At 43.1% G+C, this 27004-nt stretch overlaps 1 protein-coding gene across 1 annotated transcript in view; it reads right to left on the reverse strand.

The window, feature by feature from the left end:
* The window catches only part of VOPP1 (VOPP1 WW domain binding protein), a 99700-nt gene extending 74399 nt beyond the window's left edge, over positions 1 to 25301 (reverse strand). The window contains exon 1 of the mRNA XM_074986030.1: positions 24985 to 25301. Within this exon, the coding sequence (XP_074842131.1) occupies positions 24985 to 25035 (51 nt within the window). The 5' untranslated portion in view covers positions 25036 to 25301. The remainder of the gene's footprint in view (positions 1 to 24984) is intronic.
* Between the last annotated feature and the right edge of the window lie 1703 nt (positions 25302 to 27004).

The following is a 27004-nucleotide window of genomic DNA, read 5'->3' on the forward strand; positions in this document are numbered from 1 at the left end:
ACACAGTAGGTACAAGCTCTTGTCTCAGTTTCATTAACGTTGCTAGAGCAATGGCAAATGCTGACAACATAATTGCAACTGCCATTCTTACTGCTATGAACTACCTTGCAAGCAATTAGTAACATTAAAGAACGCAATATTAATGCCATCTTCAATATCTCATTTCACATTGTATGTAAACATCAGAGCTTGAAAAAAAAAAGCACCTTTACAAGGGCCCCCTGCTCCCACTCCTTTCCAAATGTTAATTTTAAGGCTCACCGTGGAAAAATTGTAAACGGAAACTTCTTACAAGTTATTAATATGGCTCCAAAAGGCACTTCCAGGTGGTGGGATTTTCATAAAAGTGTGTAATTTTCCCATATGTAGGGCTTGCTCAGATGCCACTACTCTGCGGTTCACCTTTGGGAGGGTATTCATTTGACCTACATTCCCTTAAGGAGCTTTATAGCCTCAAGGAGCCCCATTTTCTTGGGATGCTTATTGTGTTTTTGTGCTTATTTTAAATGACATATTAGGATTTGGGTTAAACTTCAAAATGTGAGCTAAGTTACGCTCCTGCTGAGTCCATGTGAGTGTTGCCAGTAACTATAGAAGTAGGAGGATCAGTCCTATTTTTTTTTACTACAACGTTCTAATTATGTGGTATTTGCATTATAAAAAGTTACCAGTGTACATTGAATGTTGTAGAAAAATGTGCAGTTCCACTGTAATTTATTATAAATCACACATATTATATTTGCCACCACCCAGGAGTACGTATGTTAAAGTCCATACAGTAAATCCTCAAAATGCACGATTGCGAGTTAAGTGCAACTCAAAATCCAATTCTCCACATCTCTGGTTCAGCCCTGTCCAGCTGCGGTTCAACACCCGGGTGCGGCTCCGGCTCAATCCCCCCGCCCCAGTTCAATCTGCCATGTGTACGGCCCCAGTTCAAACCCCCCTCATAATCACGGCCCAGCTTACCATCCAAGGACAGCTCCAGCTCCCCACTCCCGCATATGGCTGTAGCTCAACGTCCCCTCGCCCCGGTTCAACCTCCCCCCTCGCACGGAGTTCCGGCTCAACTCCACCCCCAGCCCCCCTGCAGCCCTAACCCACCCCAGCCTTAACCCTCTGCCCCACTCCCATGCCCCCAACCCACTGCTACCCTCCCCAACTGCCCATCCCCAACCTCAGGACTCACCTTGCAAAAGGAGCTCCAGGTGCTCCTGCTGCTTCCCTGGCGGCAGAATGTGCATTCCACCAGGGAAAAAAGCTCCCCCCCTGCAAGTGACATTCAAGTTACATGAGGGTGCATGGGACTGGAACCCTCGCGTAAATTGAGGTACTACTGTAATGTATTACATATGTGCAAGCAGAACCAGTTTCCCAGAATGTCTTGATCTTTGTAATGTGAGGTTAAATTTTCAATCCTAACATTGCACTAATGTGAACATTCATACAGCTTTGAGTCCCTTCTATAAACCAGAGAACAAAAGCTACTATAAAAAGTAATTCTGCTCTCTCTTTTGTTTTAATGTAAGGCAGTCCCAGCAGAAGAACTAATTTAGAGATATAATTAACTTGCCATATAGATAGATAGAAAAATGACATTGTATTACTTGTTACCAGTGACAGCCAAAATGCAGGAGACTGAAGATTCCTGGTGCACATGCTAATAGATCACAGAAAGCTGGCCACATCATGCTGAACCCTCCTCCTTATTTCCAGCTGTTAAACTTCATTAAGTGACAACTAAATGTATATTTAAATACTTTTCCAAGATTACTTTTCCCTGGTGCTAATTGTCATCACAAATAAGAAGGGTAAATCACAAAAGAAGCAGCATTGGCCTACATAACAGTCTCCCTAATAACATTTAATCCACATTAGAAACCCTGTAAGTCAGCACTTTGAAATCCAAAAAAGGCAGTCTCTGCCTTGATACATGAGACAAAGAAAGTATGGGTAAAAGAACAAAGTAGTAAAGATGTCATGTGGAGAGGGACAAGATCAAACAATGACAGAATGATGTAAATTATATTTTTTTCCTGTTGCATATATAGACTATTTTCCTTTACTCATCAACCTCCCTAGTATCAGTCATCTGGTTGATTACAGGTGTCAGGGCAGAAGTGCCCCTGTGCCAGGAAAGATAATGGAGCAAATACTTAAATAATTTATCTGTAAACATGTGGAAGATAATAAAATTTAAGCAACAGTCAGCATGGATTTGTAAAGAATAAAGAATGTGAAACCAACCTGTCAGTTTTATTTGATAAGATAACAAGCTTTGTGAATAAGGGGAAAGCAGTACATGTGGTATACCTAGACTTTAGTGAGTATGTGATACAGTCTTGCACAACCTTCTTATCAATAAACAATGTAGACAGTGCTGCTAAAAAGGTGGTTGGATAACCATTCTCAAAGAGTACTTAGTGGTTCACAGTCAAGCTTGAAAAGCATAATGTGGGGTTCCACAGGGATGACTTTTGGGACTGATTCTGTTAAAGATCTTCAACAATTTAGATAATGGCATAGAGATTATGCTTATAAAAAGTTTGCTGTGATATCAAACTGAGAGGGTTGTCAGTACTGTGCAGGACAAGATTATAATTCAAAATGATCTGGACAAACTAGAGAAACAGTCTGAAGTAAACAGGATAAAGTTCAATAAAGATAAATGCAAAGTACTCCACTTAAGGAAGAACAATCAATTTCACATATACAAAATGGGAAGTTAGTTTCTAAGGAGTACTGTAGAAAGGGATCAACAGGTGGTAGTAGACCACAAGTTAAGTATCAGTCAACAGTGTGACACTGTTAAAAAAAGCAAACATCACTCTGGGATGCATTAAGAAGAATGTTGTAAGCAAGACATGAGATGTCATTCTTCTGCTCTACTCTGCACTTATTAGGCCTCAAGTGGAGTATTGTGTCCAGTTCTGGGAACCACATTTCAGGAAAGATGTGGACAAATTGAAGAAGGTATACAGAAGATTCAAAGGACTATTAACCATGACCTATGAGGGAAGATTGAAAGACTGGATTTGAATGCTAAAAGGGCATGGTCTTGAGGATAAGCTGAAAGAGAGCAGTCTATGAAGGGGGAGTACTGAGGGGTCTGAGAGAAAGGATAGCATGTCAGGGGCTGCATCACTAGTGGCCCTGGTATGTGATAGGGAGGAACGCATGGTAATGTCCTTCTAATATTTTCCATCCATGTGTGAAATAATTTTTCTGTGCACTGAGGCACGTGTGAAAGTGGACCAACAGTAGAAACCAAAAACCTAGCTGTGGGGGCACTGCTAATGAACTGGCCAGTATTTGAATCTCTCCTGAGTGGCTGCACAAGCAGAGAAGTTACAGGGAAGAAAGGCGCATGGAAAGACATACAAATGAATCAGCAGAGAGAAGCAAAAGAAGAGGCTCCATGGGAGACATCTCAAGAGAGCAATTAGAAGTAGGAGAGAAGAGACCTGATGGTCAGAAAATGAGAGATTATTCCAAGCCACAGACTTTGAATAAGTGAAATCCCGAATGCAGAGAAAGAAGAAAGCAGCTGTAAGACAAAGTGACTGGGAGACGCATCAGGAGCAAGCGGGGGAGTAGAAGGAAATGAGATCAAAACTGTAGGCAGAGGTACGATTACGTTGCAGCTTCCAGGTGAAGACAAACAGCTTGAATTTGAGGCAGTAAGATGAGGAGCCAATAAAGGCAGCAACGGTGACATGGCTGAAGTGATGGAGACAATTATACCTTTAGCTGCAGTGTGTAAGAAAGAAGAGGTCAGAAAAAAAAAGCAGATTTCAACAGCTCAGGCAAGAACTGTAAAAAGGCTCATAGCACTCAGGACTCGGGTTCTAAGGAAGAGCTAAGGAAAATCAGCTTTTTTCATTTGTTTCCTCCCCGCTTCTTCCCCTTTACATCATGTGGTGAAGAAAACTTCAAATACCACCACCCACCTGCAATCCCTGATTTCTCTGCTCAAAAACTCTACCAGCAAAGCACCAGCTCTCCCCAGCCCATGACCCCAGCTGCTGTTCCCATGAATCATCTAATCTCCCCCAGCTACTTCTAAGGGCTAGTCTACACTTGGAACTAATATCAGTATAACAACATCTCTCAAGGGTGTGAAAAATCCACACCCCTGAGATATGCAGCTAACCTGCAGTGCAGACAGTGCTAGGCTAACAGAGGAATAGCTGCTTCTCAGGGAAATGGATTATCGACGCAAACAGGAGAATATCTTTTGGAGGCCTAAGCAGAGTCTACAACAAAGCACTGCAGCTGTGCTGTTGCAGTGTTTCAAGTGTAGCTGAGAGATGGAGACTGAGATGGATAGACCTGGCAGTGGAGAGCAGCAGGTGGGAGATGAGACTGGGTAGAAGCTGAAGCCCTCCATGAACTGGTGACAGCAACCGAACAAGCCTATGATGGCCTGGACCCAGCCCTTGGCTTGAGTTACAGGCCAACACCACATTCCACCCTTAGGAAACCAGGGCAGGCCCATCGCAGGGGAGGGCAAAGGGGGCAGTTGTCCTAGGGCTCAGCAATACAAAAGGGCCTGGAGATCCCAGCTGTCATGGCTGCTACTGCAGCAGTAGCCAGAACCCCAGGCTCTTAGATCACCGCCAATGCACCATGCAGCACTGAGAGCTGGAGGAAGCACCGCAGTCCAGATGGTGCTAAGGAATGGCTGCCCTAGCCTTACACCTTCTGCCCAAGGCCCCATCTCTTTCAGGAGTGTGGAGCAGGACTGATCCATTTCCCCCGCTCCACCTCCACCTTGCCCATGGCCCGGTGAGGCTGTTGGCCCCTGAACCAGGGCAAATCTATTCTCTCTATTAAATATCCTTTACTGAACATTCCTGATATACCACTCTTCTTGTGCAGGCCAGCACTTTGAGGCTATGTTTACACTGTGCCCTTAACTTGAAATAAAATACGTAATTTGGGCTACATGAATTTAATGTCCTATTTTGAGTAAATTTCGAAATAGCGTGTTTTGGGATTTGGCGCCATTTTGAAACACCAGGCCCATTTCCTAGATGCGGAGTTACTACTTCAAGATAACTCGGTGTCCTGAAATAGGGTATGTTTACACTGCGGAGCTAAGAGACTTCATTGCACTGAATGCATCTTGCACTTCAAATGCTCTCTAAAATTGGCTACATTTTCAGTTATGATACAGGAGCCTCCTCCCAGGAGTTCCTAATACAATACAGGGGGGCTCTGACCTTTCTCCTGAAAAGGAGGCAAAAAGAGGCAAAGCCTGAGGTGTACTCACCTGCAAACAAACAACAGATGCAGAAATGATACATTCCAAACCCCAATTTTTCTGTTGACGTACATTCTTAGCATGAACTTAACTTCATCTGGACCATTTACCGCTCTCTGATTAATACAATTAATTGTACATCTGTGACTATCTCATCTTTCATATTTGACTTGGCAACTGCCTCTGGGTATCTAGTGGCAAATCGGCCAACATTAATATGTATCTTTCTGCATTTCTGGATGGCCTAGAAAATAGCCCTATGAGAGCCACAGCAACCCTGTAGAATGCTTCTTTTATCACAGCTAACAGCTACAATGAAACCTTGCGGAGACTGGTAAATTTCCTCCTATTCTGACTTAAGTCAAAATAGTCCTTCACCACATCCTGAATATGGCTGCAATGCATATATCCATCCTGTAACTTTTTGTAAGCTTTGTAACAGTCATTGCCTGCATAAACCACAAGCTTTGTAACAGTAGCTTTGTTTTACAGATTTAGCTTTGTTCTATACAGTTATATGTTGTTTCATAAGCTTCAGTGGCTTGGTCTAAATTAAGTAGTATAAGTCAGTAGGAAATTTTTTTTATAAATACCGTAAGTCTGTAAGAAATCCTGGCTCTTCCTCAGTAAAAGAAATTTCTCTCTCTCAAGTGAGTGTTCCTTTGCGTGAGTGAGGGAAGTATGAACCTGTGCGTTTGCAAGGGAATCAGTCTCTGAAGCCAGCCTGTCTGGACAAAGAGCTGTCAAGAGCACCTTGATGTGGAGACAGTAATAGGAGCTGAGCCCTGCAAAAGAATCCACCCAAGAAAGAGAAAGAAGCCCCATCAAGAGAAGATCAAAGTCGCATCTGCTGTTAGCCGATGACTCATGGTCATACAGAGTCCTGGGCCAGTGGAACAGGACAACAGCTATGAACTGAAACATAAAAAGATGGATGCAAAGCTATAGAGGAGTTCTTGCCGCCACCACTCTGCAGGCAAGTAACAGAGAAATAGTTGTGTTAGTCTATACACTATCAAAACAAAAAAGGAGTCCAGTAGCACTTTAAAGACTAACAAAATAATTTATTAGGAGGTCAACTTTCGTGGGATAGACCCACTTTTACAGACCATAGCTGTACCAGAACAGACTCAATATTTAAGGCACGGAGAACCAAAAACAGTAATCAAGATTGACAAATCAGAAAAACTGTAATCAAGGGGGGCAAATCAGAAAAGCAGTGGGGCAGTAGGGGGGAAGCAAGAGTCAGATAAAACAAAGTATGTAAAAGAGTCCATATAACGACCCATTTAAATGGCGTCCCAGTTCAAACCATGTGTTAATGTGTCAAATTTGAATATAAAAGAGAGCTCAACATTCTCTCTTTGCAGGTGATTCTTAAAGTTCCTTTTCAGTAAAACGCAGACTTTCACGTCATTAACAGAAGGGCCCACTCCATTAAAGTGCTGGCTGACAGGCTTGTGAGTTAAGAGCTTTTTGATGTCTGTTCTGTGTCCATTCATTCTTTATCGAAGCGTGTTTACCATTTGTCCTATACACAAAGTATGTGGGCATTGTTGGCACATGGTGGCATATATGATGTTAGCAGAGGAACATTAAAATGTGCCCGTGATTCTGTGAATAACATGGTTAGATCCAGTGACAGTATCTCCAGAATAGATATGTGGACAAAGCTAGCAATGGGGTTATTGCAAGGAAAAGTTCCAGGATTGGTATTATTGTGGTATAGACTGTGGTTGCTGGTGAGAATCCTCATAAAGTTGGGGGGGTTGTCTGCAGGAGAGAACAGGCCTGTCACCTAGGGCATTCTGGAGTGGCATCCTGATTAAGGATAGGTTGTAGGTCTTTAATGGTGCACTGCAGTAGTTTGAGTTGGGGGCTGTAGGTAAGGAGTTAGTCTCAACTGGCTGAGGAGGAAACCCATGGCCCTGGCCATGCTTCCCTCCCTTTGTCCCCAGGATGGATGCTACTGACTGCTTCTGAGTACTAAACTGACAAGAGAGCAAGCTGACAAGAGCACCGTACAATCAGCTCACTGCCCCAGATTCGTGTCTGCAGCCAGACACACTGGACCTGCTATGCCTCGTCTCACTGTCCTTATGCAACTCTTCACCTGCGTGAGTTCACTTGCGCAAGTGTATGAGTGCAGGAGGGTATAAGTGTGTGTGGGGCTGTGCTTGAAAACTAGTGCCCCATTTCTTTTAATCTAATAGTTGCATTTAATAAAATACATATGCGTGTAACCCTAGGGTGGTCACTAGCAAAAATAAGTTAACGGGGTATGACCCTTTTTCAGAAATCCCAGCCATTCAGTTAAATAAAACTGACCGTAAGGATTAAACCCAGAGACATACATGTCCCTGAGAATCTCCAGGACGTATTGGCAGAGAGCCAACGGGAAATGTGTCAGGTATCAGAGGGGTAGCTGCGTAAGTCTATATCTGCAAAAACAGGAAGTCCGGTGGCACTTTATAGACTAAGGCTGTGTCTACACAGCATTCCCCTTCTGGAAGGGGAATGCAAACGAGTTAGAGTGAAAATTCAAATGAAACAGATTTACATATTTTCTGCCTCACTTGCATATTCTTGTGCCACTGCAATTCCGGAAGACACTCTTCTGGAAATAAATACAGCTATTTAGACTGGGTTCCTTGGAAGAATCCCCCCATTTCCAGAAGAATCCTTATTCCTGAAAATGAAGAATAAGGGTTCTTCTGGAAACAGGGGTTCTTCCAAGGGAACCCCATCCACACAGATGTTTTGGTTTCTGGAAAAGTCTCTTGCAGAATCATGATTGCATGGCAATATGCAAATGAGGTACAAGATATGTAAATCCACGCTTCTTTGGAATTTTCGCTCTTGATTATTTGCATTCCCCTTCTGGAAGGGGAATGCTGTGTAGACACAGCTTTAGCCTATAAGGTGCCACAGGACCTCTTGCTGTTTTTGGAGCATAACCTTTCATGGGCTAAGACATGCATCTGACGAAGTGGGTCTTGGCCCATGAAAGCTTATGCTCCAAAAATCTGTTGGTTTATAAGGTGCCACAGGAATTCTCATTGTTTTTGGGAAAAATGTGTGATTTTTGAATTGAGGCAGTGACCTGCCTGCTGAAGTTTTTTGTGTAAACAGAGCTGAGCTGGGAGAGATGCTCCGAGCGAGGAACCAGGCATGGAATTTCCAGTGATAAATGTGGGGCAACTGATATGTGAATAGAAATGGGTTGTTTACTCAGATGTTATCAGGTTATTTTCTTTAATTTGGGGGGTTGTTTTGTGGGACCTCTCTGCGCTTTGCACGTTGAACCTTCTGTGCGTCTTCCTGCAGCAAAAAAACCCTTCCAGAATAGCTAAAAAAGAAAGAAATGTGCTTTTAAAATCCTGATATTGGGTTCCTGGTTCAAACTTATCCCACCGGTGCTTCCACCATGTCAAGACTCTTCTCCACTCTGGTACTGAGTGCAGAAAGTGGGGGACCCGCAAGAACTTTTAAGTATCCTGCCACTGAAGGCTTCTGTTTAAAATAAACTCCCCAAGATCACAGTTTCTCTGACCCTGAGTGATACGCTGCAACCACCCAAATGCAAAATTGCCTTTTCAGAAACCAGGAAGAAACATTTAAGATGTCTCCCTGTGAGGTAACCCCAGGCTCTTAAACCCTCCCTTGGGTGACAGCTTGAAAACAAATTGCAATTTCTTACCAGCTGGCCTTTCAATCTGAGGCACGTGTACACAGAACATCCTGCTTTCTAGGGCACAAGAATAAGATCATAGTCTTAAAAAGGTGATTTAATTCACGAAACAATGAAGACATGCTTGTAAGTATACTTGGTTGCCAGGTGTCACAGAGCAACTAGAAAAGGTTGTGTGGTCTGTAGTTAGGAGTCAGAAATATCGCCTGTTTCCTGTAGAGTAGGAGGGGTTTTATCCCAGATTGCCACACCAACTTCTTCATAATCCTCTACCTTTTCCTCTGTCCACTTTTTCATTAAGTCACATTTGATTATTCAGTTTCTCATGTGCTTTTTTGAGGTTCCATAATCTTACCCAATATACTTTGGGGGTTTGCAAAACAGCTTTTTTAAGCTTGTCATATTTCAAATGCCTCCCCTCCATCCATCTCGATAAACACCTGCAGCATTTCACCAAACAAAATGGAGACGAACTTGGATACTCTCAGTTCCTCTGGGATCTTGCAGCGCTCACACATTCTTTCAAAAGTGCCAAGATCCTTCTCAATGCCATCTGTCTCCCTGTGGGCAGAGCAGAGTTTGTCCCAGCTGGCTCACCATTGGAGAGTATTACCCATGGGCTGGAGGAGGATTAGCTTTTGTAAAGTCACTCTGCTCAGCACTTGGTGCCTCTTTTAGGCTTCAATTTCTACAATCCTCTGCTGGTGTTCACACAGACATTCACTCTGTCTCTGCTTGTTCCAGCTTGCAGAGCATCCCCCGGCCCTGTCCAGCCCCACTTGCTGCCACACTGGTTGTGGTATGAGGTGGTTTCTTTGAGGCATTAAGCACAGTCGGGGAGTTTGGCTGCCCTTACTGATGTTTGTCATAGTATATGTGAGGATTGAAAACCCTCCTCATACATCTTCCTACAGCAAATAGACACCACTCTGCACACAGCTCTTCCAGCTGCTTCTAGGTGGGCTTACTATTTATTTGTCTGCTCATACTATCTTTTCTGCTGCTCTGCTTCCTTTCCCAAAACAAACCGAAAACAACAAACTAACTTTTCTTTCCCTGTTTCCAACTTTCACTTTCTTTGATCTCTCACTACCGGGTTATAAATGCTTTGCCTGAGATTAGCTAGCAAACAAGGTAGTAGATCCTGCCAGCAGCACATTGTGATGGTGCTCACTGGTAGCCAGGACTGTGAGTCACCTTGTTATTCTCTGCTTCCAGCAAGAGGGAGTCTTTCCTGTGGTGGCTGGAGGCCAGCTCTCTCACGCCTCCGGCCTGTCTGCCACTCGGGCACTCTCCTCCAGTATATGCCTCCCCTTACTTTGCCTTGCAGGTTAACAATGGGCATAACGCAATCCCTGAGGCCCTTTGAAGAGCTCCCATGCAACATCCAGCCACTCAGACTGACTACTCACAGAAATCACAGATCTGGAGTCGTTCAAGGAACAGTAAACTCCCAATTTATTACTTTCACCTTAAATCACAGCTCCTGTATAATGAACAGCACCTGCAAGTAATTATAATAAACTAAAAATAGGTTTATTTCAGAGGGAGAATAGAGATTCTATTCAACACCAGGCAGTGGGGGAAACAAATAGTTGCAATACAAAACAAAATAATAAAACATAAACCTGGAGCTGTGCTTACCAATAATTACTTTCCCTATCTAATAAAATAGATAACACATACACTGTTCAGTCTGTTTCAGCGATGGCTGTCCTCACAGGAAACAGGATCCAATTTTTCATGAAAACTTCCCTGCTCCCCAAGAGATGTCCTCAGTGAAAGTATGCAGGGGATCTTTCACCCTATTCTGTTACACTGAAACAATCTTTGTCTCTTCACAGGCAAGGCAAACCAGTGCCTTGTAGTGTTTCTTTTTCACTTCAAAGGGTTATGACTGTTTATGGTGGTCTCTAATGGTCTGCCATTAACTTTCTGGGGATGGAGCAAAACCAGACAATTAACTCTTGCCTTACCTCACTAGAGAAGGGGTGACAACTCCCTCTGGCATGTGTAGGCACCGAGAAACACATTACCTCCGGGAACGACAAGAAGTCCTGTGGCACCTTATAAACTAACAGATATTTTGAAGCACACCCTTTCGTGGGCAAAGACCCCCTTCATCAGATGCATGAGTCATACATTATCCCCTGGTGACTTTTATACCAAGCTCATAAAGCATGCTTTCAATATAGCCACATAATTCCTTAAATATTACCTGTACATACATCCTGCAATGATTACGGGCCTTAGCAAGGTATAAGTTTTCTGTTGACATGTTACACATCATGGATAAATGCCCTGCAAGACACATAATTGGTGTAGTGTCTTGCTCAAGTCTTAGATGAGAGCTATTTGCAAGAACAAGAAACTGTCCCCGTATTTGCCACACTATGTAAAACAGAACTGGTATCTAGGCAAATTTGCCAGAGAAAGAGGAAAATTCCCCAACTCTCTGAGAAGCAAAGCAAAGCGAAGTTATTGGTCCTTTTAGGATTTAAACTACACATCCTACACTTTCATGTGGCTGGCAGCCTAGGAAATGACAAGATTCTAAGGATTAATTTAGTTATTGCTGGTTTTCTCATGAGCCATATGATTTTAAACTTCAAATATTTGAACCACATAGGATTGCATCAGACTAATATAAAATAACTGAACACATCTGTCATGTCAGACTGCTACAAAGCACTGGAATAAATATGCGCTAAAAATTATGAATTCTGTCCTGTGCTATGGCCTGCCCCCAAAGTTTACAGAAATTAAGCATTGTGTATATTAAAGAAATAACTGCACGTATTATTCTTAGCATTTACCAGGAACATGCTTAGAGAATTGCTTTGTTACATAATCTCTTTTATGTAATCACTACCACGCAATTCTCCTTATGCAACGTTAATCACAACCAGGGAGAACACGACAGTTTAAAATAACCCTCTCTCACTCCAGCGAGCTGTTTTAACAGCTCTCCAGATTTCACAGGCTATATTAGGTGAAGAAAAGAAGAACTGATTCACTAGTGCCTCAGCATTCTAGCAGGAGTGCTATGCATACATGTGTGTAGTGTTTTTGATTTTGGGGGTAACAGCAGCACAATGAAAAACAGACATGACTCTGTACAACACCCACTGTGCACAGTCCACTTTATACAGGTCAAACCCTGAGAGGTGCTGAGGCCCCGCTGTGCACTCACAATTCTTAAAGGCAACAGGCTTTCCAGGCTCTCAGCACCTCTCAGGTGGCTTGTTCCAAGATCATTAGCACGCATGGGAAAATCCACATTGATCTTAATGGAGTTTGAACGAGGCCCAGGATTAGGGCGCCAATAAAAACAGGAGGTCAAGATTATCACAGAATTAAACTTAATCCAAATGTGCTTGATGCTGCAGGCACCCTTGTGGATTCTATGTTTAGGAATCACTGGGCAACAACTGTAAAAGAAACACATTTCTGGGGGGGCACCTGGAGCCTTTGTTAAACATTTAAAGCTCATAATGGGGGGAAGGGGCATTTGCATCATATTTGATCAGTACATTTCATATCTCAAAAGGTTTAGTGAATCTATCTCAGATTGCAAAATCTCTTCCACAGATCGCTGATAAAAGTATATGCATCTGTAAAGAGTAACGTGCATAATAAATAGTAATCACCTGTGGGTCCTTTGTACAGACCTCAAAGCACTGCACAGAGAGAAGCACCACTTCATCCATGTTACAGATAGGGAAACTGCAGCAAGGAGAGGATGTGACTTGCCCAAGTCACCCTGTAGATCAGTAGCACAGACAAGGCTAGCATCCAGTCTCTCATCCACTGGATCAAGCTACTGGCATCCGAGTATGAAACATAATGCATGGGACTAACAGGTACCCTCTGCGCCATTATCACCGAACCTGTTGCAATTTGTCATCCCTAATAGATAACCTTTTGGGAGTCAACAATTAGTGGAGTACTCAGCATAGCTAGCTACAGGTCGTGTTAGACTTTCAAAAATAGAGTTTTAATCCCCAGATTTACTAATTAAAAAAAAAGTAGTCACTTGGCTGAAGATATAATAATGGCATGCTAATGGCCAGCACCTACTCTCAGGTTATGTCTACACTAGAGCAGAAAGTCAATTTTAATAGAGTTAGGTAGATTTTACAATGTATCTGTCTTCACTACAAATATTACTAGGTCCATTTTAAAGGGTCCTAAGGTAAACTTTACTATTCTAGCTTTTTCACCAGGAGAAATGCCAAATTCAAATTTACAAGATCAACTTAATGCTAGGGTAGACACAGTGTTGTTTAATTTGATTTTATTGGCTTCCAGAAGTGTCCCACTGTTAGCTTAATGTGTCCATTCTGACCATCTCTTTCACCTCCGCTGCTCTCCAGGTAAGCAGGAAGTAGGAACAGGAATCAGGAATCAGCCCAGGTTCTCCGGCTGCCAAGTGGATGATGGGCTCTCCAGCTGCCCCACCCCTCACTCCACTACCACCCAGCTGCTAGGTCAAAATTAAATGAATGAAAACAACACTATCAAAATGAAGCATTTCAACAATACCAACAAACAACTTTTCAACAGGTCCAAATTGAAACTTTTCAGATTTTTTACTTCTGCATTTTACCTCTCTCAGGACTGGGCCACTAGCGTTGTAATGGCATGTGTCGGGGCAGGTTGTGGAAAAGTGGCGCAAAAATGCATTTGGCAGTTTGTTTTCTGCGGGAGTGGGGAGTGAGAACAATGCACTCTGGGATGATGACATCAAGCACCCACAACCATTTGCAGCACATTTTTTCCTGTAACACACTGGCACAGAAACCCAGAATGCAATGGGGGTGCAAAAACTGTGGGATAGGTACCCACAATTCACTGCTGACGCAGTCGAAGTTAGAAAGGGTAATGGGGACACACTATGTCAACTTCTAAATATATGTGAACACTCACCATCTAGTGGTATAAAGTAGGCTTTAACAAATTCAACTTTACTTCCTAGTGTAGACACAGTGTCAGTAGCTTCCATGCCACCCTCCCAGAGTTACTGGTGTTATACAGGTGCATCTGCAGGCACAATGTAAACCCTGACCTATCTCCTTTCTGGAGTGGATTAAGAATGAGTGAGGCCCCAGGACAACACCCTCACAAAATATGAAAAATCTATTCATGCTTATTATTACTTAGGATGCATAATAAAATTGCACTTAATTTTAAAATAAGAATGACATGACACATTTATTTTGTTCCACTAAAGCAACTGTTTCAACAAAATGGAGTTATGGAGTCTTGGGACCCCTCATACCTGGGGGCCCTGAAGCAACTGCCCTTGTGTTAATCCACCACTGTCTCCTTTAATGACTTGGTCCTCGGATTCCATGGTTGCCCTGTGTGCAGTGCAGCCCTGAGCTCAGAACTCAAGGAAGGCCAACAGCAAGTTCTGGGTCTCATTTATTCTGGAATGGAGTCGATTATCTTTACTGACGGGAACATCAGAGTCCCTTCGTGCGGGGGGGGGGGGGGGGGGGCAAAAACTCTTGCTTGAGTCATCCTGCACTGATCTTGCATCAAGAGATAATGCCACCAGGCACAATGTAACTTCAAGGAAAGAGAGGGCCGAACTGACTTTCTATATTTGCATAAACGCTTTGTGGGGGAAAGTGGGAAAGTCACAAAGTTTATCAAGAAAAAGACTCTCAGTTATATTACTTTCTGTATGTGAAGTAACAGAGAGGAAGCTGTGCTAGTCTATACACTATCAAAACAAAAAGCAGTCAAGTAGCACTTTAAAGACTAGCAAAATAGTTTATTAGGTGAGCTTTCGTGGGAAAGAAGTGGGTCTGTCCCACAAAAGCTCACCTAAAACTATTTTGCTAGTTTGTATGTGAAATGAGTTTGGCAGGTTCAGTCCAACCACCACCAGACAACATGCAGCTCACTATGGGCTGTGGGTATAAGAGGCAACCCCTCCCCTCTTCCTATCCTTATGCTGACAACTCCTGATGGCTCCTACACAAAATAAAAGTGTACCCAGTTTCTAAAAGCAGTGCACCTTGTTATGAACACACTACACAGCTCTGACTGATTAATTTCAAAGAATGACTTAGTTTCAGTGAGTTTAGATATGTAGTAATAACTACTTTAACAGTATATTTAAACATAAAATCAGCTTAGAAAATACCAAAGAGGAAAATGTAAACTAGAGAAGGACTCTATCATGTATTCCATAGTATTTAATGTTCCATTCAGCAGGGCAACTGACTTGCCCTTTCTATAGAGTTTTTGCCAATAAATCTCTGACACACTTCAGGTAACGTCATAAAACCTGTAATTTGCTATATTTGGGTTCAAGGACTTGGCTGGAATGGTTAAGGAGAGGGACACAGTGGGGAAGGTGTGGGACAGTGGAGCGGGGATGAGGCCTAGATGGAGCAGGATGCGAGTATGGAGGGACCACAGGCTTGGGAGTTTGCCTCCCTACCCACTACCCAGGCAGCTCAGTGAGATGCCTACCCTAGCTGACACCTATGGGCAATTCCCACAGACAGCCTCAGAAGAAATAAAAGTCATATACAAAAATGAGATCACCCCACCCACCCATCGTAGAGATGGTTCTTGGAGGTCAGAGTAGGAGAATGTGCGTAGGGCAGCATGGAGAAGCTTGTGATGCCAGACAGCCATTCTATAATTTTGCTGGTGTGGGGACAGTCTTCAGCTTCCAGGTCCCCTACCTGGCACCTTTCATGAAGATCTCCACACCTCTCCCAGTTTGTTCATTTTTTCTCCCCCACTGTCACTTAAATACTGACTTTCGCAGAGAAAGCTGGTCATCACTCCAGAGAGCTCTCCCCATCCTCCCAAGATTTACGTAGGCTGGGAATGAATACATCCACACAGGCACAAAATATACTCTTTTAAGGCAGGTAAAATCTTCCTGTTTCAGCAGGAGCTTGGGTGGGCAAGAAATATACAATCAGAGCCAATGTTTCTACCTTTGTCTCTTCCTACGTCATACTTGAGGGAGGGGGAGTCCCTTTGCAAGTGATGGGCAGCGATTTCACTGCAAGATGTCCATTAACACCAGAAGCAGGCAGGGAGGCAGGCAAATCACTGCACAGCACTTCGAAATCTCTCTCCCATGGATTCAGAGATGTTTTTCCCTTCAGGAAATAATTTAAAAAAATGAAATGTTATCAGCTGGGATTGTTGATGAGATCACTTAAGCTGCCAAATTTAGCAAGCATGTTTTCTATAGAGATTCTTAATAGCCATTATTTTTCTAAATGGGAAAGAGAGGCTTAGGGAGAGCTACAGTACACCAGAGGATGGGGGATGGGGAAATTTGCATTGATAAATGTAGGTATTTGTTGCTGCTTTTCAGCAGTGATGAACAAAGTCTGCTTTCATTGTCCTGAAGCGTTGAAAGTGAGTGTCTGATTGTTTCTGCCCTGTAATCTGCCTCCTTAGCTGTAAAACAGCAGTGTGGCTCACTGAATAAAGCCCTGGATCAAGAGTCAGGAGAACAGGCTTCTAATTCCTGACTCTTGTCACTGAAGGTAGGCAAACCTTTTAGCCAGTCTGTACCTCAATTCTCTCTTCCGTGAAATGGAATACATAACTCTTACCCAGCCTTTGAGCTCTATGGATGGAGAACTATTGCATTTATCAGCCAAAGTGATCAGTAAAATTAAAAGAATGATCATAAAAAGCTTTTGCAGATATCATACACCAGAGACTGGACCACCCTCAGTATAGGCATAAGGTTACTTTATTAGCAAAAGTAATGTGTGTGTTGGTATACTGTTGTGATGGCACTTAGAGCTCATGCTGCCTTGAAGCCCCACAGACTGCTAATCCTGACTGCCACACAATGCTTACTGGGCATTTGGTTTTTCATGCAACCTTACAAGGACGCTTTAAAAAAAAACAAAAAAATAAAAAACAATCAATTCGTTTCCCTCAGAAAAACTTCATGACTCAAAAAGAAGCCCCTGGGACTAATGACAAGCTATGCCACAGGAATGGTAGGAACACCGCCAGGTCTGAGCTAGATTCTAATATGTTATTCTAAACTCTTTCCATACCACAGTTCCTACACAGGTGGGGTCACAACAGAACTCGTCTCTCTTTATGCAGGAAGGGCAGGAGGGCCAGAGAGGTCACTAGCTCTGGACTGAGAAGCCCTGCTCCAAATACTAAGGGATATGTGGCAAGTTGCATGAGAAAAACCACTGCTCTGGAACAATTAATCTCATTTAAAAGTGATTTGCGGTGGAAAAAGAGTTGGACCAGTGCCCCTTTCCACTCCTTTACAGCACATGAAGAATGCTTAAAAAGGATTCCTATCTGCCCTCTCTCCACCTTCTACAAAAAAGGTTGGATTTTCCCCCCTGCCCCCCATTACAATCTTAAGTCTGGTCTGTTTTATAACTAGGTAGATAACTTGAGAAGTAGGGAAATTATGAGACCTAAAGAGAGACTGAAAACTGGTCCATTAAGAGGAAGAAATTACTAATCAAATTGTTTAACATTTTGTATTTTGTGAACAGCTGTTTAACGTCCATGCTTAATACACAACTGGGAATAAGGGCATCTTTGTTAAAGACTCAGCATTTCTGCCCTCTCAGTTAAGGTGTGAGAAAACCATCTGGATGTAAGGAATCATCCAAAATCACACCCAATAAAACTAGAAAAGCCCAAATTTGATATTCCTGATACTGCCAAGGTAATGCACAGTCAGGAGACAATATTAAGGCACTTCAGCATTCAGATTTCTATTATCTCCCCCTCCGTGTTTTTGCAGGTCACCTTTCAAAGCTAAAGGGCCTGGAAAACGTAGCATTTAGAGTACTAAAAACCAACCAGAATACCCTCTTTTTTTCCCCCTCCCCACCCCCCCGGCAAGAGGTATGTTTATTTTAAAAAAATCCTGAGTTTTTGAAAACCTTTCTAAAGATCTCTGAAGTCAACATAAGAAACTACAACATCCCCCAAAAGACTCACACGTGCTGAAAGAATGGAGGAAACAGATTGTACTGCCATAGGCACAAAATACAATATTAAACTAACACACACATGCAAACTATTCAACTCTCCATCAGCTAAATGGGAAGTAAGGAGAGCAAAAGGAGGTCAGAGAGGGAAAGAGTGCAACTTGCCTTTATAGAAAGCATGATGACAACTTCTAAGCATTTGTGAGAATGCTCTATTAAAAAAAAAAAAAAAAAAAAAAAAGAACTAGCTCGGTGACATAACAAAAAGCAACCAAACACGGCAGGCATATCAACCTTGGGACTAACTCCCCAAATGTTCCGTACAGCAGGTAATAGATCTCCAGAACCTCTCTCTTGCTGTTTCTCAGCTACAACTATAGCAATTAACATGGAAATCTTCTCCCTGATAATCATAAAGAGACTCAGTTTGCATCCTGCAGCCCCTTGTCTGTAAGTCATTGCAGAGCTCATTGCTGACAAGAGACACGGGAAACCTGGTTCCTGTCAGCACATGCTGGATCTTAAAACAAGGGTCATATTAAGCTGCTCCCTTCCTTTACTGTGTAATGCAACAGCTACTTTCCGACCAACTGCGAAAGCGAAAGGAGACAGGGAATATCGTTTTCATGCTGCTGAACCTCTGAGCCTCTCAAAACTAACAGATGGGAAAGGGTCAGCAGAGACATAAGCAGTAACGTTCTTCACATGGTAAAAGTATTATGTCATGCAGGGCAAAGGGATATAAAACTGCTCTCGGCAGATCTTTTTAGAGGGTGTTGCACATGAAGAATTCTCTCTTTCCCTCCCTGTCCATGAAATAAAGCATCAGATCCACATGATTCTAATAGAGTATGGTCAGTATCAGTAGTCTCATAGAGTACTGACAATCACTTTTCCTGGTGATCATACATAACCCATCATTTCATGAACAGAAACAATGAGAGAACTTTGTGGTTTACTAAAACACCCAGACCTTTTGAACACTGCTTGTCTCTATTACAACAAAGGGTTTTTTAAGACTGGTTTGCCTGCCTTTGCTAACATTTTTGTTCACGTTAAGGGAGGTAAAGAAGTATCATGGCTAGTCCGAACTATTATGTTTACCTTATATCCTGAAATCCAATTGTAGTCTATGCAAAAAAATTAGACCGCAATTACACAAATGGAAAAAGCTTGCAATGTGTGAACTTTTTATTTCTGATTTATTTAAAATAAAAACAAATTGATCAGCAAGTTATATCTGTTCCCTTGAACTAAAAAAAAAAAAAATTACATTATTCTTCTTTCCTTCTGTCTTTATCTGATGAACTCCATGTATTGATTAATTTAACCACGTCATCCTTCTACCAAGTAGCCATAACACCTGACTGCCTTGCAGGATGGGGGACTGGGGAAGCACCCCCCCATGCCTCCGGTGAAGGGCCCAGGACAACCCCCACCAGTATCCCAGCCTCCATCCTCTTCCACTCCACCCCTACACCCTGTCGCTTACCCCTCCTCAACCAATCACACTGGAGATTACCTGGGGCAGAGCACAGCAGCAGCACGAAGTCACCTCCACTCACCGCCACCCAACATCACATGGATGGCACGAGTTGCCTTGGCAGAGAAGGGCTCAGCAAGCTGGCAAGGTGTGGCACTGCTCTATGTAGGAGAGCAGGCTGCCGCTGGAGTCATCCATGTGGTGTGTGCAGAGGGGAGAAGGGAGGTGATCCACTGCTGCCTCCGCCATGCCTTGCTCCCAGGTAATCTCCCCCCCCCCCCCCACCAGCCATCCAGAGGACAGCTGGGGTGACTGCGGCAGGACCCGCCCAGTTTTCCTACGGACAGGACGGCTCAGATAGCACGTATCAGTCATCGCACATTTTACAGAGGGAGCACCTAATGCATAGGCATGCCAGTACTTACATTTTCAGAAAAGGTTAATCATGCTGACTGCCTCCATTTTTTGGATGGCCAGCTTGAGACACTTGTAGCTTGCTCTCCACTCATGCTTTCAACTGTTCACAGTGGGATATGCAGGTGCTTAGCCAGCCTGAAAATAAGGCTCTCAAGGGGTCTCAGGCTGACCACCCAACTGAAGCATCTAAAATTAGAGGACACTTGAAAATTTAGACTACACAGCAGACTACCTGCAGAACTGGGAATAGTACAGCTAGATCCCGGGAGCCATAACTACCTATGGAACATCATCTCTGCCTAGGGCTGTAAGTAACATAATACCATGGAGCAAATCTCGATCCTAAACAATTCTCCCAATGACGATGTCAAGCTTCGTAAATACAATGGCCAGGGACTGCTACAGGGGTTGAAATAACATCCATCCTGAGAAATAATCCACAAGTAAATGTTGCTGTAATCTCACTCCAGCTGGCAGACAGCCTAATTTAATAAAATGGGTTTTCAACTACGTCCAAAAGAGAGTGACTTATTATTAAAATAATATCTGACATGTAGAAAGCACCCTTGCCCAAAAGCCACAGAGTGTCTCAAGAAATAACAACAGGGTAACACAATACATTCTAGAACTGGCAAACAGACGATTCTCATTAGACCCATTTTCCATTCCCCTATAAAGATGATCCCCACAAATTAAAACACAGGACTATTACAGGGGCCACAGATAATGCAACTCGCTATATAAATGGCTCAGTGGGGGCAGGGATAGCTCAGTGGTTAGAGCTTTGGCCCTATAAACCCAGGGTTGTGAGCTCAAACCTAGAGGGGGCCTTCCAAGGGCCTGGGGCAGGTTAAACATTATATATCTGTCGGCGATGGTGATAGATCCTGCTGTGAGTGCAAAGGACTGGAACCAGTGACCTCTCAAAGTCCCTTCCAGCTCTGTGATATGTATGCATCTCCATATTAACTACTCATGGATTTCCAGAGTGCATCTGAGATCTTTGGAAAAATAGGGCTTGGAAGAAGCAAGAACATCTGCATGGGGCTCAGAACTGACCTCTGAGTTCATTTTTCAAAGAAAGAAAATTGTACATTTAACACTATTCATTTACTTCTCACACATTCCTAAGTTACTTGTGTAGCTATCTGCCTGATGGTTTTGCACTTCTGCACTCCACTAGTATTTGAGTGCTTTCCTTATTAAATAGGCAGCCCATAAAGACGACATTAAGGCCCAGATCTACTGATTTCAATGGTAGTGAGAAGCTTAAATACTTTTGTGGATCTGGGCCTAGAAGAGTTTTTAAAACCTACGTTTCCCCTCCCATTTGGACTTATAGAAATCTTTGCTCAGGGCAGAGTTGCTTGTTCATTTTATTTATTTATTGGTGGGGCTGGAAGAGTCACTCATTGATGTCGTAAATGTCTCTCTAGTTATGGAGAGACATATCTTTGCCAAATAGGAAATCCTCTGACTTAATTGTCCATCCTTGCTATTCCTGCCTAAAATAAATTTCCATGATAAATATATTGCAGGCCTTGCCATACAGAGCAACATGGTCTCGTGCACCCTCTGTTCTAATGTCTGCTCTGATGCTGACCTTCCTCTCTAGCGTTGGGCAAGTCATTTAATCTCTGTCTCCATTTCTCCCTCTAACATGCAAACAACATCATCTGTCTCAGTGCAGTGTTGCGAGGTTAATGGATCAGCCAATGTTAACATTGGAGAACTTCAAGAGACATTTAAGAAGATATGGAACATGTACTAGAGGTTGAATTTGATATATACGCCTCCGCAATCATGTGTTTCTAAATACAGTTTTAAACATTTCAAATACAGATGAACCTCTCTAGTCTGGCACCCTTGGGACCTGACTGGTGCCAGACAAGAGAACTTGCTAGACGTGGGAGGTCAATATTATCTAGCACATAACCAACATTTCCATTGCTTACTGGGCTCTTAGAAGGCATTTGGGGTAAATTACAGCTAAATAACAGCAGAGAACACTGAGAGCAACGAGTGGTGTCTGGAAGCAAACTTTATGGGACCACAGGAAACTTGGCCACAACCATGACAACTAGTCATCCAGCTAACTAAAATCATGCCAGATTACGGATGTTGCTGGACGAAAGGAGTTCTGGATTATAGATATTCAACCTGTATAAGCAAATGGTTTAAACTGATTTGACAGTAATCAATTCTATGTATTTATTTTATAATGACAGTTATTTCTAGTGTGGTGATTCCCTAGGTCTCCCCAAAAACGCTGAATGAAAAATAATATGACAGCTCATGCCTTTAAATATTAAATTCCTTCATGTGAAAGCTGCAATTTAGATAAGATAATCACGTTACAAATAAATCTCACACACCAGCCACTGGGCGGTCAGTGCATCTTATCAGAGATTTCGAACGTTGTACTCAAAATCTGGCAGATTTCTTTGAGCCACTTGTTTATGCCCAACAGCTTTTTAAGCTTGTATCTTTCTTTACATGCTACTACTGATAAAAATTTACAGTAAATTTTATTTACACATTTTAATCTATAAAATATTAAGAGCTTTACAAAACCACAAATCCAGATGGCAAAAAAACAAACCATCATACTAAATTAAAGAAAGATAATTAAAATCAGTATAAAACCTTAAATAAAATCAACACGGGGGTATATCCAAAGAGGATTTATGCAAAATTACCTTTACAAGTGCACCAAACCTTTCCTAACATAATATATATTATGGACCAAACACATCTAATCAAATAGATCTTAAATTTACAAACACCTACATTTTCTGATGAACAATTCCCTTTCTGATTTATTTCATTGCTTATCTTCAAGCCTTTTTCATATTGTGCCTTTTGTACTTCATGGTGAGTTTTTTCCCCTCAATCATTGAGTTATCATGGAAGGCACTGGACCAGATTCACAGGTGATGAAAAGGGCACAACCCAGTTAATTTGAACAGAATTAAAGCCATTACACCAATGTGATTTTCTCCATCTCCTGTCTCTTTTATTTCCCTTTAAGTCTGACAATTATGGATTACATAATGACCAATACACCAGGAATAATTCATCTAGGTGCATGACATAAGAAGAACACAGATTCTAAAAATATCCATTTCCGGAAACATTCATAATCTAAATACGGGATGTTTTCCAATCAGTTTTTTTTTTCCACTTTTCTGATTTGTAATAAAGCATACCCATTCAGCACAGAAATTATGCAGCTCTTGACACTTTCAAAAGTTTAAACCCACAGACAGCAGCCAAAGGGTCAAGTGTTCAAAAAACACATTTAAGTTAGCCGCATGACTCTTCTGAAAAAAATCAAGCAACTACAACTACAACTGAATAGGGAAGCACATTTGATAAGAAAGACACTGAAGTGCATTGGCAAAGCTGTGAAAGGAGAACTTACACATGGCAATGTAAATGTAAAATGTCATGCTTTTACATGCACTGAATTCAACCCCAAAAGTCAAACCAAGAAATGAGACTACAGCTCCTTTTTTCACCAAAAGCATGTGGAGCTCACTCCTCCAAAGCCACCTTCCCAGCACTGTGATACAAGTACAAGGCCTTGTAACAGATGCTGTACTTTCCCCCCTACTTTTGTTGTCACTGTTTAAGCTAAATTTGAAACTACCAAAGCTGTATGGGAAGTCTAAAATAAGTGTTCTTCATTATTGGCAACGGACCATTTTACATAATACACTTCATCAACAAAAGGGCACAAGCTCCAAAACAGGATACTTCTTCCAGTCTAATCCTAACTGAAATCTGCTCATTCCCAAGGGGGGAAATCTGTGCAGCATTTAACATGTAGCCAAGAAGCTAACTAATCCAAAGTGCTTCAAGCAAGAACACAGGTAGGCTATGTCTACACTACAGAGATCTTTCGAAAGAGCTTTTTCCTAAAGAGAGCATCCACACTCAAAAGAGTGATTTGCTCTTTCAAAAGACAGCGTCAATTCAGCCCCTACTCTTTTGAAAGAACAAACCAGTGATCGAAAAATCAGGCCCCATGAGGACTGCTCTTTCAAAAAAAGGGCCTCTGGAGCATCTACATGCATTGTCTTCCGAAAGAAGCTTTTGAAAGGGGGTGCTCTTCTGGAAACAGGAAAGGAAGAGCAATTGCGAAAGGAGCACCACAGTCTTTTGATTTACTTTCGAAAGAACACTTTGTGTGTGTGGAGACATTCCGTGCTCTCTTTCGAAAGAGCCCCCGAAAGAACTTGCCAGTGTAGACGGCAGCCATAGCAAGCATGCAACAGTTTGTGCTCTAGAATGGGTGCCCGTTACTGAACCAATTCCAACACAACAAGAATACACAAATGAAATTTGCCCTCCCTCAGCATACACAGCTCAGTACTAATAATTACAAGATCTTTAGTTCTTGGGGCTTCTAATTTGCCAGTTACACATTTTGTAAACCAAGAACAGTTTTATTTGCCCATAACTAGCACCATACCAATATCTGCTGCGTATACTCTCTATCCTCCACCACTCTGCTGCATCTCCCAGAGGACTAGCAAATGCAGCCCTCAAAATCAAGTCAGTTTCAGCACAAGAAATAAATGTACAATAGACCAACTACAATGCTACCTTTCAAGTTTTTCCGATGCCCGTGGAAGCCTTCCATGGCTCCTAGGGGACAAAAAGCTTTTTCTTTTCCAATCTGTACAGTTACAGTTTGCAAGCATCATTAATAGTTAACTAAAGAGATTTCTCTCTCAAAAGATTAGTGTTCCCCTCTACTGGGGAAAAAGATATACAACTGCCCGAAAAGAAAGGGAAAGAAAGATGTGGGACGGTGACCAAGAGTGAGAAAAACAAATCAGAATCTCAATCTACCCATTCATGAATCAAAACCGAAAACATATTCAAGGTTTCCAAGGCTGACAGCACAGACTAGGAGAGAAAAGGTGTAATATACACACATCGGAGGATCACCTGATTTGGGGGCACAAGGACAGACCTGGGTGAAAGAAAAACCACGCAGATCCCTTCTGTGCAATCATAAGTCATTTGTCAGTATTTTGAAAGTCACGGGACCAACCTCTGAAAAGATGAACGCCAGGATTAGCATCACCAGGGAAATCTATCTGCAAAGGACATTAGACCATCTGTTAATTTTCAAAACATCTCTTACCTCCAGGAACAAGGAGAGCAGGACTATGACCCACCGCTGGAAAAGGCTCATTGCGCCTCTTCTTTCTGCCTCCTTATTTGCTCAGACGCTCAGGAAAAGGGCCAGCGGAGCGAGCCCCATGGCTGTCACTGCGGGGGAGGGGGCACGAAGGGGGTCGGCGGCGAGCATGAGGGCGACACCCAGAGGCAATGGCTGGGCGGGGGGCGGGGCGGGCGAACACAGCGGCCTGAGGCTGGAGCAGAGGAAAGGGATCCCGTGGCTGCGAGGGGAGGGGAGGGGAGGGGAGGGGAGCCACGCCCACCCCGCTCCCCTAGCGAGGGGGAAGATCAGGGCTGCCCGCCCGGCCGCCCCGGCGGGGAACGAGACAGGAGCGCGCCCGGCGGCGCGCAGCTGGAGCTGCACAAAGAAGCCCGGGCGCGCGGGGCGGGGAGACAGGCGCGGCGGGGACCCGCCCCCGGGACCGCCCAGCGGCGCCGCCTGGCTGGGATCCGAGTCGGGCAGCGCCGCCCATAGGCTGCCCGGGCGGGAGGGAGGTTGGTCCGGCAGGCCAGGAGCCCGGGCCCGGGCACGCCCCACAGTGGGACTGGATGGGGCCCGCCAGGGGCTCCTAGGGTAGCAGCGGGGCGGGAGTGACCAGCTGCTTTGCACCTCCCAGGCCGCTGCTAGGGCAGGGCGGAGAGCGTGGCTCAGGTGGCGCTTTAAAGACTAACAAAGGGATTTATTAAGTGATGAGCCTTTGTGGCTCAGATCAGAGCCATACCAGAACAGGCTCAATGTGTAAAGTTCAGGGGTCCAAACATTACCATCACGGCTGGCAAATCAGAAACATTTTATCAAGTCTGGCAAATCAGAAAAGTAGAGGGACGGAGGGGGAGTGTGTTGGGTGGGGAAGTTAAGAGATAAAACATCAAAATATGTACAAGAGTCCTAATAATGGGTAATTGCTGTTCCTGTTCAAACCACGTGTTAATGTGTCAAATTTGAATATGAATGTTAGTTCTGAGAATTCCCTCTGTAGACAAGTATCAGCTAGGTAGCCGTGTTAGTCTGTATCTTTGAGAACAACAAGAAGTCCTGTGGTAGCTTATAGACTAACAGATATTTTGGAGCATAAACTTTGATGGGCAAAGACCCACTTCAACAGATGCACCTATTTGTGTAATAAATTTCATCATGTGCATCAAGATGTGCAGAAGTGCACCAGCAATAGAAATGTATTGTGAGTGTCTGAGGGTGCTCTGCTAATTAGCTGGGCAGCATTTGGATCTCTTCTGAGCAGCCACACAAGCACACAGCTTACAGGAAATACTGAGTGGTACCTCTCTGGTATTTGGCTTGCACGTTACTGTGTCTCCTCAGAGGACTAAGGTACCTTGTAGAAGAATTTAGGATCAAGTTTTCAGAAGTAGCCACTGATTTTGGATCTCCCATTTCTTGTTGGCCAAACTGAGGCACCCTGGGCTTGTTCTATCAGAAATTCCTAATCATCCACAGCTCCCATGGAAGTCAATCCTAGTTGCAAACTGATAATTACCATTCTGCTCAACATAAGAATTGAAAAGGGAATGTGACCTGAAAGCAAGAGTCTGCCGCTTAAATTAAAAGTGTAAGGCTCTTTAGCAAAGAGCTGCAGCAGACTTGCAGCCTCTGTGACTTGGCCATGTAACACAATGGCTTACGGGTTACACACACCATCTGGAAAATCAGATCCAATTTATCTCAGTGGTGCTTTTGAAAATTTGGCCCATAAGCTTTAATGTGAAATGAGAAGCAATGTATGGGCATAACTAGCTAAAATCACTTGTAGTCTCAATAGTATTTAGTGGCAGGGCTCTGTCCTGCATTTGCATTAGAATTTAACTCATTTTCCCTCTCTACTCCTGAGGGAATTCTGCACCAAAAATTCTGCTCACTACACAGCATATTAAAATTCTGCAAAATGAGCCAACATGTTAATTTGGAGTTTGCAGTATGGCAATGGGGAGCAAGAAAGATGAAGAAGAAATTCTAGCAGTAAAAT

Source organism: Carettochelys insculpta, chromosome 2 (genome assembly GCF_033958435.1).
Source record: "Carettochelys insculpta isolate YL-2023 chromosome 2, ASM3395843v1, whole genome shotgun sequence".
Classification (NCBI taxonomy): domain Eukaryota; kingdom Metazoa; phylum Chordata; order Testudines; family Carettochelyidae; genus Carettochelys; species Carettochelys insculpta.